The sequence below is a fragment of the Helicoverpa armigera genome, chromosome 8 (genome assembly GCF_030705265.1).
Source record: "Helicoverpa armigera isolate CAAS_96S chromosome 8, ASM3070526v1, whole genome shotgun sequence".
NCBI lineage: Eukaryota > Metazoa > Arthropoda > Insecta > Lepidoptera > Noctuidae > Helicoverpa > Helicoverpa armigera.
In genome coordinates, this window is record NC_087127.1 from 2,064,227 (window position 1) to 2,077,421 (window position 13,195).

At 34.5% G+C, this 13,195-nt stretch overlaps 1 protein-coding gene across 1 annotated transcript in view; it reads left to right on the top strand.

The window, feature by feature from the left end:
• Positions 1–418: 418 nt before the first annotated feature.
• LOC135117201 (uncharacterized) overlaps positions 419–13,195 on the top strand; it is a 30,702-nt gene continuing 17,925 nt past the window's right edge. The window contains exon 1 of the mRNA XM_064035796.1: positions 419–558. Coding sequence (XP_063891866.1) covers positions 549–558 — 10 coding nt within the window. The 5' untranslated portion in view covers positions 419–548. The remainder of the gene's footprint in view (positions 559–13,195) is intronic.

Below are 13,195 nucleotides of genomic sequence, written 5' to 3' on the forward strand. Positions count from 1 at the left end.
TACGGTCTTATATTATTTTAGGCTTGTATTAGTGTTAGCCTAGAATTGTGTATTTCATATTTATTCTACCACGAGCTTCTAGTAATGGTTTCAAATGTTGTGTCCTGTGAGAACAACTCACCCGAATAAAAAGCCTGGCTTTACAAATAAGTGAGCTATATTAAAAGATTTTTGTCTCATATCTAAACACATTTTTTTATGTATATCTACCATTTTTGAGGGCAAACAGAAATGCTTATAACAAAATATATTTTTACGGGTCTTCTAGAACATCCCAATATAACTACACAAACAAGTACACAAAAGAAAAATAACCAAAAAATACCATCACATTAGAATAAGCAATTTCGAGTTTCACAAGTTTCAGGGGCATTAATATTCCAGGTTATATTATTGTAGCAAGCAACAGTTTGGTCGAGCCTGACGCTAGGCGTTCGCCTCAGTTGAAATCTCACCCTTGTGGGGGGTGGTTGTCGCGTGAACTTACCCTTACACATTCAAATAATCGCGTATTTAACACAACTGTGATTTACTATTCCCAACTTTAAATGAATATGGGTAAGTGTTATTTTTGATTACAAAAGTAAATTGGCGTTCGCACGTTTTTCTTTTGCGTGAGGACTTTGAAGATAAGTTATTGAAGCTGTATTTTGTATTCATATTTTGTATGCGTTTCTATAGAGTGCATGTTGGGGACTTGTTGCGGATAGCTGCATTCGAGGTTTTCGGCTTATGTAAGGTTCGTTGCACCGTAATGCAGATTATTGGGTACCTGTGCAATGATCGGAAGTGCAGTAAATAAGGTCAAGTTTTTTTTATGGCAATAGCTTTTTCCCCGCGATTTTTATTTGCATTCTGAGAGAGGTTAAATGAACGTGAAATGATACTGTAACAAGTATTGGTTTCTTTTTCCAACGAATTACCAGTGTTACCTATATTTTTAATTTAATTAGGTACATCAAAATAGTTTTAGTAAGATAAGTGCGGTATTGAGATAATTTTACTTATGACGTTCGCTTTTGAAAATCCAAAATCTCGTATTAGCCGAAAAGCTACAAGAATTTATTCTGGACTTTTGTATTACCTACATTATTCCTTAATATTGGTAGATAACTAATAAGTCTTGAGAAAATGCCCTATTTGAATGCTGGTTATTTCGCAAATGAGACGAATCAAGCAGACAAAATTAGTTTGATAAGGCAGTTATCTTTCCAATAGCTACCTACTTATTAATATCAATATCATAAAGTTAGTTTGTTCGTTTGATTAGTAAATCGTATATTCTCGGGAAGCACTAGTCCGGATGGTTCTTATTTTCATTGAAGCTCATTGGCCCATTTATTGAAGAATATAATTGAGAAGGTATAGGCTACGTTGGGTACATGCAGTATATGTAGTAGCTACCACAAGACAAGCGAAGTCGGGATGAAACGTAGTAAATATGAGTATATCAACTGAAAATACTTGAAAAAAAATTTTTTCTCGTACTAATAAATAATACAGTATCTAATAGCAATTTAGACCATACTTGAAACGGCTCTCTATCGATAATAATCTCAGAGTACTTTATAAGTCAAAGTTTCTCATTTCTCCACTCAGACATGAAATTACATTACTCAAAAGGATAAAAGATGTAATAAACATGATGTGTGTGACATTCATATTAAAATTCGTGGGATAACTTCACACAGACAGAAAGACTTCGCAAGTATGTCGCACTAGTTTTATCTATAAAGCCTGTGTATTATTATGGTGTACATAATATAAGCATGTATTACAGCAAAGTTTTATCAAAAATATTACAGCGCTTGCAAATTAGTTCTAGCAGCTTTCGTGCAGTTTCGCCTCATATAGCCTATGTCACTCGGGAGAAGTGTAGTGTTGGGAAGAAGCCTTTAGGGTGTAAACAAACTAAAAAATATAACCTCTTTATATTGGTACTAGCCATTTTCCCGCGGTCTCACCCGCGTCCGTGGGAGCTACTGCTAAAATATAGCCTATGTTACTCGCAGATAATATGGTTTTCTAATGGTGAAAAAATATTTAAAATCGGTCCAGTAGTTTTTGAGTTTATCCATTACAACCAAACAAACAAAGTTTTCCTCTTTATAATATTAGTATACATTAATTGCGTTTTGGAAAATAGTTTTATTCCTTTTTCTCCGATGCATAAATTTTTTCAACATGCTAACGAAAATACAGCTATCATAGTTCAGCTTTTAATATTTCATCTCAAAATTCTCCTTCAGTCAGTATCAAAGATAAAGTAAAAAACTACATAAATTCTAAAGTTTCTCAAAGTCACGAAAGTGCATGGACTAAAAGAGATACAAGTCCTACTATCTTGAACTAAGTTTTTATATAAAATTATCTTCTTACATAGTATATACTACGTGCACTACACTTGAACAAAAACATAGGTACTTTTTCGAAATTAGTTCAGCCAATTGTAACAACTCAATCACATTCGTAACTTCTATCTGACTTGTCAAATAAAACTTTCAAGTAATGATTTCAAGTAATAATTGTAGATGCTAAGTTACTTGTTAAGTGACTGCCGCACATGCCAGTTTATTTTATAGGGGTAACGTAACGAACGTTTTGTACAGTTGACAGCTGTCATTTTTGTATTGACTGGCGAAATTGTCAACTGTACCAAAAAGGGTCATGGTATGTGTATTGGCATTTTTGATGACCCAAATACAAAAACAAAAAATAACCACGGAGTTTACTAGTGGATAAAGTTGTAATCAAAATAGCAATGAATGAAGTATCCTGGGAATCAGGCAAAAAACTCGAAATCCATACTCATCATCCTCCGAGCCTTTTTCCCAATCATGTTGGGGTCGGCTTCCAGTCTAACCGGATTCAGCTGAGTACCAGTGCTTTACAAGAAGCGACTGCCTATCTGACCTCCTCAACCCAGTAACGCGGGCAACCCGATACCCCTTGGTTAGACTGGTGTCAGACTTACTGGCTTCTGACTACCCGTAACGACTGCCAAGGATGTTCAATGACAGCCGGGACCTACAGTTTAACGTGCCATCCGAAACACAGCCAATGGTGTCTAAGATATACTTAGAAAGTACATACAAACTTAGAAAAGTTGCATTGGTACTTGCCTGACCTTACGGAGTTTACTAGTGGATAAAGTTGTAATCAAAATAGCAATGAATGAAGTATCCTGGGAATCAGGCAAAAAACTCGAAATCCATACTAATATTCAAAATATTTCTGTGTGTAGCTGGTTAAGCCACTGTAGCATAAACTTACCGTCATGCTTAAACCAAACTTAAGTGGGTAGTTACATTTGAGGTAAGGGCACATAGATGGGTGTTACCCTGGTTACATAGGCTACTTTCCATTTGGGTGATGGGAGTAGTTCCCAGACGTGGGTGAAACCATGGGCGAAAGCTAGTAAGTTTTTTTGGCTCAAGGACAACCGGAGGATACTTGAAAAGACCAATGAAGCATTAACTGGCCCAATTCCTAGAACCAAATATATTTAGATTTTTTGTCTATTTTTTCGAACCAAATAAAGTACCGTTTCCTTGAAAATGTTTACTGAAAACACGACAAAATGAATTATTATGGCACTTCATTTTGCCTATAAAAATATCCACTGTTATTTTAGGTCGACACTTTCAAATATTATCTAACCCTACAATTAATTTTTGATTACTCTCGTAACGACATAATTTGGAAAATTTCTTGGGTATATTATTTGTTTGAAGGTATGTACCTACTATAGCTTATTTTATTGGCATTCATCACAGTCTAGGAACGGCCACAGGTGGACAAAAGCCTACATTAAGCTCGGATTTGCTCCTACTCACCGCGCTGGGCATGCGTGTTTTTAGCTTCGGAGATACTGCTGCCCATATCCAAGCAAATCATTCAATATCCCACCTGGTATTGTGTGGTGTTTATACCACCACTAGTCACACCAAGGCCCCGGGCTGGTGAAGTTGGCGATTGGGGCAGAACGATGTTAGTTTTCCCCCTTAAACCCCTTTGATATTCACTGTATGCAATATTGCAGAGAAGATTAATTGGTATTTATCTATTAATAGATATTCATCTATAGATGATATAATATGGGATCCCTTCATAATATTACGCTTGCCATAAATTGATATAAGCCCTTCTGACCAAATAACCCCAAAGGCACAAAAAGAGGGCTGTTTACATTGCCTTTTTTGTACAATATTAAGAAAATCCCGATCGACAGCACATTCATCACTAGAATAACCAATTTTTCATGACCTCACATTTACACCGATTTTTTTAAACTTAGGGGTCAACTTAAAGTAGTCCTTTTTATCCTTTGGAGTAAGGCCAAATGGTTGACTTAAACTATTTTCTCTTGTTTCTTTGGTAGTACAGTTATTTTAGTTGAGTGGGCTATCTCTTAAACAGCTCTATGGATCAATACATAGATGGGCAACCGTTTTAGGTAAGCATTTGCATATTTTAATAATTGCTACCACTATATTATAATACCACGTCCTCAACCATGTCTATCTATGGTTGTATCATTAGAACCCTAAATGCGAGTTAAACTGCGGGTAACAGCTATCATATAAATAAACCTATATGATATGTTAAGGCTGTTCAAAGTAACTATTCCATGAGCGAAATTGAATACACTATCGTGCAATAAATCAAAGTCAAAGTCAAAGTCAAAGTCATTTATTATTTGCAAACATGGGTACAGGTACAGGTGTTAGGTTTTTAAAAGTTCTCCATATTCTACCGTCACATGGGCATGCAAATTATATAAAACAGTTTCAGAATTAATAGGAAAAAAAAATAGAAACATATCATTCAAATAAAGTAATAATAAAAATTAATAGAGTGATAAATAATTGACAACATACTGCAGAAATAATAATAAAAAGAGAAATAATTACAAATTATAATGTCAAATGGAATTAAATGTCAAAATATAGGTAACGTTAATTAGTCAATGATTTATCATTCAGGAAGTCGTCAATTGCGTAGTAACATTTTTCAATCAGAATATTTTTTAACATCTTTTTAAATTTTAATACAGGTAATTGTTTTATAGCATTAGGTATTTTATTATAAATGCGTGGGGCAATTCCAAAAAAGCTTTTTTTCATTAGTGCAGTATTACATTTCGGTTGACATAATTTATCGACATACTGAGATCGTGTTGGATTTTTTCTAGTTTCTGACAATTTCTGAAATAAGTTTGGATTATTTTTAACAAATAAAGCTGTTTCTAAAATATACAAAGATGGAAATGTTAAAATTTGTAATGATTTAAAATAGGAAGACAGCTATCTGTTGTCTTAATACCACACATCGACCTTATACACCTTTTTTGCATTCTAAATACCAGCTCCCTATCAGTAGACTGCCCCCAGAAAATAATACCATACCGCAAAACAGAGTCAACCAAACCATAGTACGCCGTTAATAAAGCCTGCCTGTTCACTTTTTTGGATAGTTGAAAAAGTGCATATGCGGACTTACTAAGTCTCTTACATAGTTCTTCAATGTGAGGTTTCCATGAGAGTTTATTATCAATAAGTATACCCAAAAACTTAGCTGTATTAGCCTCTTCAATAGAGGAACCTTGGTGGGCAATGCTTACGTCTGGGTGTTTGTTGCGCTGATGAAAGTGCATAACTTTGGTCTTATTTAGGTTAATTACTAAATTATTATTATGTAGCCAATTTATAATTTCATGCAGACAAGTATTTATGTCATGCTCATAAATAATTTTGTTTGTACACTTTACTACGGCCGTACTGTCGTCTGCAAAAAGAATCATTTTGTTTTTTGTTATTTTTGGAAGATCGTTGATGTATACTAGGAAAAGTAGCGGTCCTAGTACGCTACCTTGCGGGACGCCGTATTTTACATACCTAGCTTCTGATACATAAACTTTTTCAGATTTGTCTTTTGGGCAAATTCTTGAAATTTCTGTGCATTGAAGCCTATTACTTAAGTATGATTCTATTAATTTGCGCAGACACAGGTGCACTCACTATTCCTTCACTCTCATAGCCCGATGGGACGGCAATCCGACACCACCGGAGAGAGATCAGGGAGAGATTTTAATATTAAATATATTTAGTTATGTTCAGATGATGATGATGATGATGATGATGATGATGATGATGATGATATTTAGTTATGGTTTTCGTCATAGACCGTCCACATTGTTTAGCAAACTGAAGAATTTGTTTGATAACTTATTTTATCGTGGAAGGAAGGATGTAAGCTATTTTTATCCGAGTAGTTTCCATGGGGTTCAGGGTGAACATTTAGGGTTCTCGATGACACATATACTACCTCGTCATAATATATCAAACTTTACATTATCTTGTCTGTACAAATTAAATAAAAATAGAAAGTCGTTGGTGTATTGATTGACATTTAATTGTGAAGGCAATCTTGAATCCAAACTTTTTATACGGCTGACTAAACTTTGCAGTATGGTACTCTAAGTAGTATGTATGTAAGAGTTAATTTTCATGTACACACATAGTAATAAATTATGTCCTGAAATAGACCAAGTCAAATAAGTAGCTTCAGCTTTTAAATAAATTAACTTATTCGCAAAGAGTCTTCTTCGTACATTTTCGCTCTAGATTTTCGTCTCAAATTGTTAATTAGCTCATTAAGGAAGTTTACGTACGAGGGAACTTCAGAACGGACATTTTTATTACTTACTTACTTGAACGAGCCGTTTTCCCTGAATACTGAAACTGGTACTTATTTATACGTGATTTAGGGTTCCGTATCTAAAGGGTAAAACGGGACCCTGTTGTTTTCGCTCCTCTGTCCGTCCGTCCCTCCGTCCGTCTGTCACCAGGCTGTATCTCATGAACCGTGATAATTAGAGAGCTGAAATTTTCACAGATGATTTATTTCTGTTGCCGCTATAACAACAAATACTAAAAACTAGATATATTGGGGGGCTCCCATACAACCAAACGTAATTTTGTTGTCCGTTTTATAAATAATGGTACGGAACAATTCGTGCGCGAGTCCGACTCGCACTTGGCCGGTCTTTTTTACAATGAGGTTGACATTTTATGAGTTATTGTGCTCGTAATAAAAGAGTTTCTTTTGTTTTTTTCTATTTTTATTTAATTTGTACAGACAAGATAATGTAAAGTTTGATATATTATGACGAGGTAGTATATGTGTCATCGAGAACCCTAAATGTTCACCCTGAACCCCATGGAAACTACTCGGATAAAAATAGCTTACATCCTTCCTTCCACGATAAAATAAGTTATCAAACAAATTCTTCAGTTTGCTAAACAATGTGGACGGTCTATGACGAAAACCATAACTAAATATCATCATCATCATCATCATCATCATCATCATCATCATCATCTGAACATAACTAAATATATTTAATATTAAAATCTCTCCCTGATCTCTCTCCGGTGGTGTCGGATTGCCGTCCCATCGGGCTATGAGAGTGAAGGAATAGTGAGTGCACCTGTGTCTGCGCAAATTCTTATGCACTATAATATGTTCTGCGCAGCTGCCAATGCCGCCAAAATCGGCCGTAACAGTAAAATAAAAACATAAGTAATAGACATACTAACCTAATTTCTCTCACAGCTACCTATATACACGAAAAAGGTAACTTTACGAGCTTACGGAAAACATTTTTACGGCATTTGTCTCGTATACGACACATTCTGTTCGAGATTTTATTGTTTGTTTTAATGACTACAATATCTCTCACTTCAATGAAGCCGTATATTATAATTGAGTATTCAATGTACCTCTGGTTTTTTTTTTTCACTACTCATTGTGTCAGCAAACCCCGCTGGGGTTTTGATTGACTGGTTTGCCGCACCAGGGCCAAAGCCTGCTGAGGCTGCGCTATTGTTCAAAAGAGTTACTGCGGCCCTGGTACATAAAAGGCTTAACAAGGAACATGGCGGGTTTTAGGCAGTAAGAGTCTGACACTCCCTTACGCTGTACCCAATGCCAGAGGTAGAAAGATACATTGAAATAAAATACTAAAAATATTCTATTAAAATTGAAGTATTAATACTAACATACGACGTGAGGAAAGATCAAGAAATATGCTGCCAAAGGCATTGAATACCTTTTAAAGCTAATATTTCATCCAATTTTAAAATGTCATAAGGCTTCTTCGTGTGCTTTAATATAAAATGGATCCTTTTGCTCCTGGATAACTTAAAGTACCTGCCTGTGAGTGTAACCTCATTACTATTCAATATTCCGCAGAGTCTAGCTTTTACACTTTCAGCCTGAAGCTTATAATAGTGTGTAGATATGTAAATTTGCAAAGAGGGACAATGTAGATGAAGAATCCACATGAACTACAGTTATCTAACTAAACTAATATAATAAAGTAGAAACATCTTTTGTTTGTTTCTTTCTATCCTAAAGGCACCGAAACTACTGAATCTATTTGAAAAACTGTACACCGTGTGTACTTTCACTGTTGGAACGCTACACTTTTCTTGAGTAACATAATCTAGTAAGGACAGTAGTTCCCCTGGGACGCGAGTGAAACCGCGGAAAAGCGGCTAGTAATTGATAAATTAATGATAACCCTAAAGTAAATATAACTACGAATTGGTTTTTAATATAATGAAACGTTAGATCGTTTATATATTTTTTTGTTTGCTTACATGCACAAATCTCAGGAATTGCTGGTCCAATTTGAAAAAAAATTCCAGTATGACAATTTGCTGATGGAGGCTACAGGCTTGATTCAGTTTCACTGGTAAAACAAATATACGAATATTGCGAAAACATATGTACTTACACTGTATTCTAGAAAAGTTTTCAATCAATATTTCTATTTTCCACATTTTTTTTTGCGAATATTTCAATCGAGTTTCCTTGCCTTACTTAGGAAGTAAACAGTCTATCGTTTTATTTGCAAAGCGTGTTGCAACCTCCCCTCGAGTTATTAGTCTAATAGCTTAGCTTATCTGTGGGACAAATAAACTTACTGACGGTTATGAAGATTGAATATTTTCTTATAGAGGAAATTTATATGATTACTAAGTATTATTGTTTTGATTGAAAATGGTCTGGTGGTTTTAAAAACTTTTAAGTATTGCACTTGTCTACCCATAACAAGTTGCAGTTTCTTTATTTCGAAAACACTCCTGTGACCAATATATTTTTATTGGAAATGCATACCAAACAGTCTTTATCAAAATACACCTTTTTTGAATATCACACACGATTGATAAGCCCCATGGTAAGCTATTTATGTGAAATGGATGCTAACACAACTGATAAATTTCATATGGTTACATTTATATTTATACATAGTTACATATTTTAATAGTCAACAAACATGCTCATATTTTCTGCTGACCCTCATTTTAAACTGATAATCATTTGTATGCATGTAAATCGCAATAAAAATTGCTCAACTTACGTCCCAAAATAATATGATACAACCAATTAATCTAAAAAAAGGTTCAGGTCACGTCTGGTTCAGGTCATTTTTATTTTCACTCAAGTTACGTTTTGTAGCAAAAATTATATGCAAGTTAGTAATATTTCAAAGGATCTGCAATCAAAGGGTAGAAACGGGATCTTATTACTAATACTTTGTTGTCTGTTCATCAGACTACGCTATTAATTATGCGATTTTAACCCGCATCCTGAGGGAAAAAGTTCCCGAATGGGGATTAAAGTCCATTAGATCATTAGAATAGAATCATTTGGAGGCCATTGTCCACCTCCTGGTTCTAAGCTACCTTCTTGCTAATTTTCAGCCAAGTCGGTTCAACCGTTCTTAAAACAGAAGTAGTGTCAAGAACACGACTTTCTTTCATATACTAAGCTTACGCATACACTGCAGACTAAACAGTCGGACAACTTTGACCCAGTGGTTGTTTTTTATTGTGAATCCAATCAAAGTTTTTAGTTGGTCTGACACCGAAAAATACCTGGTCGTTGTTACGTGTTTACTTTTATTCATCTTCATATTGATTTCGGTCGACTAAAATATTGTAGTGTGCGCGTACTGGTGAATAACATTTTAAGAAGAAAAACCTCAGACCACAACTTTTATTAATGTAATGAATTAATGTATCAGTTTTACGATGAAACCACAAACCAACATATCTAGTATATATGATTATGTAGAACATTACATATGCATCACTTAAAATTTTTGGCACGACGCTCGTTGTGGTTTTATATGAAACCTTTTGGAACGCCCGGATTATAATTGACTGTCAAATGTTTTTATCATGTTACTCGTTCATTTGAATGAGGGTTTATAAATTAGAAAAATTAATATCAGAGAAATACTCGATTATCTGGGTTACTGTGCTTTCCAATATTTACTTTAGATACTTATACTTGCTACATAAAATATATATAGACAGATTTTATGGAGTGCATCAAAATTGCTGTCACAAAGTCACCCCCGCATTTTCTTCATCTCTCGGGCACGCTTTCATAATACATCAAAGTTACCTATAAATGTCATTTCAAAATCATGAAATAGTAATATTCTGCCAAACTGGTTTCAACCCACGGATATTGGCTACCGCAAAAAAAGCCTTCTTTGATGAATAGGCTAGTTCAAAACACAACAAATCCTGTCCTGTAGTTCCTGAAATTAGCAAGTTCAAAAAAACAAACAAACTATACAGCTCTGTATATGTATAGACGATAGCAAGATGTAGAATTACCTCTCTGACAGAAAATCCTTTTTAGTAATTTTACACAGATGTGAAATCGCAAACGCTTCTTTGACCCAAAGGATCCTTCAGCTCACATTTCACGATTCATATGTCAATTTTCTTCGAGGAATTCTCGTCTATACTTATATAATAATCTATACTAAATAATGCTAATATAATAAAGAGGAAATGTTTTTTTATTGATGGACTTCGAAACGACTAAACTGATATGAAAAATTCTTTCACTGTTGTGAAGCTACACTCTTCCCGAGAAATATAGGCTATATCTTATCTAGGTAAGGGCGGAGGTTCCACAGGACGCGGTTGAAACCGAGGGAAAACGACTAGTGTAGAATACATCAGGTGTGTCGTACCTAATCACATTAAATCGTATCACAAAATAATATATTATAAATAACCTAATCCATTCAGTAGTTTAGCCACGGGAGTCACTTTTCGTTTTCATAATTTACAACATCGTGTGTAAAGCAGAAATAAATATGTTTCTAAAAATATGTAGCGTTTATTTCTGTGTGACAGTTAATGGAGGCTTTTGGTGCTCGACATGTATTTCGCCTCTCCACAGGGCATCTTCAACATATACGTAGATTGTTGACTTGTCGACCGCTCTGGTATCAAAAGCCTCGAAAATAAACTTAGTATTTTACCAAAGATTTTTTTTACAAATAAATATTCAGTAGTAAAGTCATTCTTATTCAATTAAAGGAAATATATTTACATTATTGTTATATGATAAAAAAAATATCTTAGTAAAAATAAATAAAACTAAAAACGCCGTGCTAATCCTATGTCCGAGGTACCTAATACATATAGCCTTTTGGTCGCGAAAAGCGTCAACTAGCCGCCTAGATAGATCTTTAAATAGGGTGTGGACATTTTTTTTTAATTCAAACAAAAACTTAAGAACTACTCAGTCTTTAAAACGCTGGAAAAACTTAACCAAAAGGAAATAGTCAAGCGTCGATCCAAATGAAATGCATTTCTATGTTTTCATATGAGCCGCGTGGAATTAAGGCTTTCCGCACACGGCATCACGGGATCATTTAAAGTTTAAATATGAACCTTTTTCGCCCCACGTTCTATAAAATCTTTATTTTCAAAAAATACATAGTAAAAATATACATAGCGATGTCAAAAATGTCAATACAATTATTTTTAGTAAGTAAACTTTCAAGTTAAGATCTTATACTTAAAGAAAAGTTGGAAACAAATGCACTGACTAATATACTGGTCATAATAAAGCAAGATATTATAAAAACAATAATTTACCAAAACAATATGTCTACGCGAAGCTTTATATAAACCTAGTTCTTCTAGCATTGATGACAATACAGTGACGAATCGCCATCTTGTTCTTCGCTACTCACGTTACGGGCAGTCGTTCGTGTGTGAAGAGCCTAAATGTTTTCACGCGAGCAGCGAAGTGCTATCGCTTGCTCACGTTTCTCATTGCCTTCACCTTTATTCAATGTATGAATTCCTTTAGCTAGGTGTACTGAGAAAGAAGAAAATATATAGAGGTGGTGGAATATAAAATAAATAAATATAGCGACACCTTCACATACTGTCGGTTAGTGGGTATGCTATTTGTTGGCTTATGTTAGTATCATACTTATACATGTTAATATCATACTACATAAAGTTACATATCATATTATATCTGTAAATATTTAGATACATATTTCGAATCTGGGAACATCTTTTCGGCAGTCTGGCATAGTGACCATTATTGTGTCAACGAGGTCGTCGAGGAATTCCTCATTATGTGTTTTATGTTCAGCTAGGCAGTCGCTCAATATAAAACACTGATACTTAGCTGTATCAGGAGAAGCTAGAAGCCAACCTCGACATAGTTGGAAAAGACTAGACAGATGATGACATGATGGGTTTTATGTTAAAAACTTCGCACTGATCCCAATTATTGTTTTATTGTTATGTCAGAAATATTTTTTTAAAATGTGGAAATATTTTTTTACTGGAAGGTACACTTAAAATAATGGATTGTATTGGATGTTGCACAAAATTGTATCGAATTAAAATTAAGTGGACGCTTTTTCAGGATAACGAATTTATTTTTCCTTTTGTTTGCAAATAAAATTAATTGTTACTCCCAGGCATTGTTTTAAGTGATATCAAAAAAAACAAATGGCCAACAAAATATTGGCGAGTCCATGAAAAGGTATTTGCAATACGAATTTCACTACTATTGTTTGCTCTTTTTGATTTTGTATAAATCATACGCAATAGGTAGAATAATCCTTATAAAAACCAGTGGAATTGGTTCCCAGAAATAGCCAGGAAATGGATGTGAACAGGGATTAAAAAAAGTGAAGAACCCTTATCATGAAGCGTTAGCATACATAGCTTCATGAAAATATTTAGAACTCTTTCTGATTCAATAATATTGAAAACACAACCGACTATCTAAGAAGTTGGCCGTCAGCAATTTTTTCTGATAGCCGAGGAAACCCTGATCGTTGTTG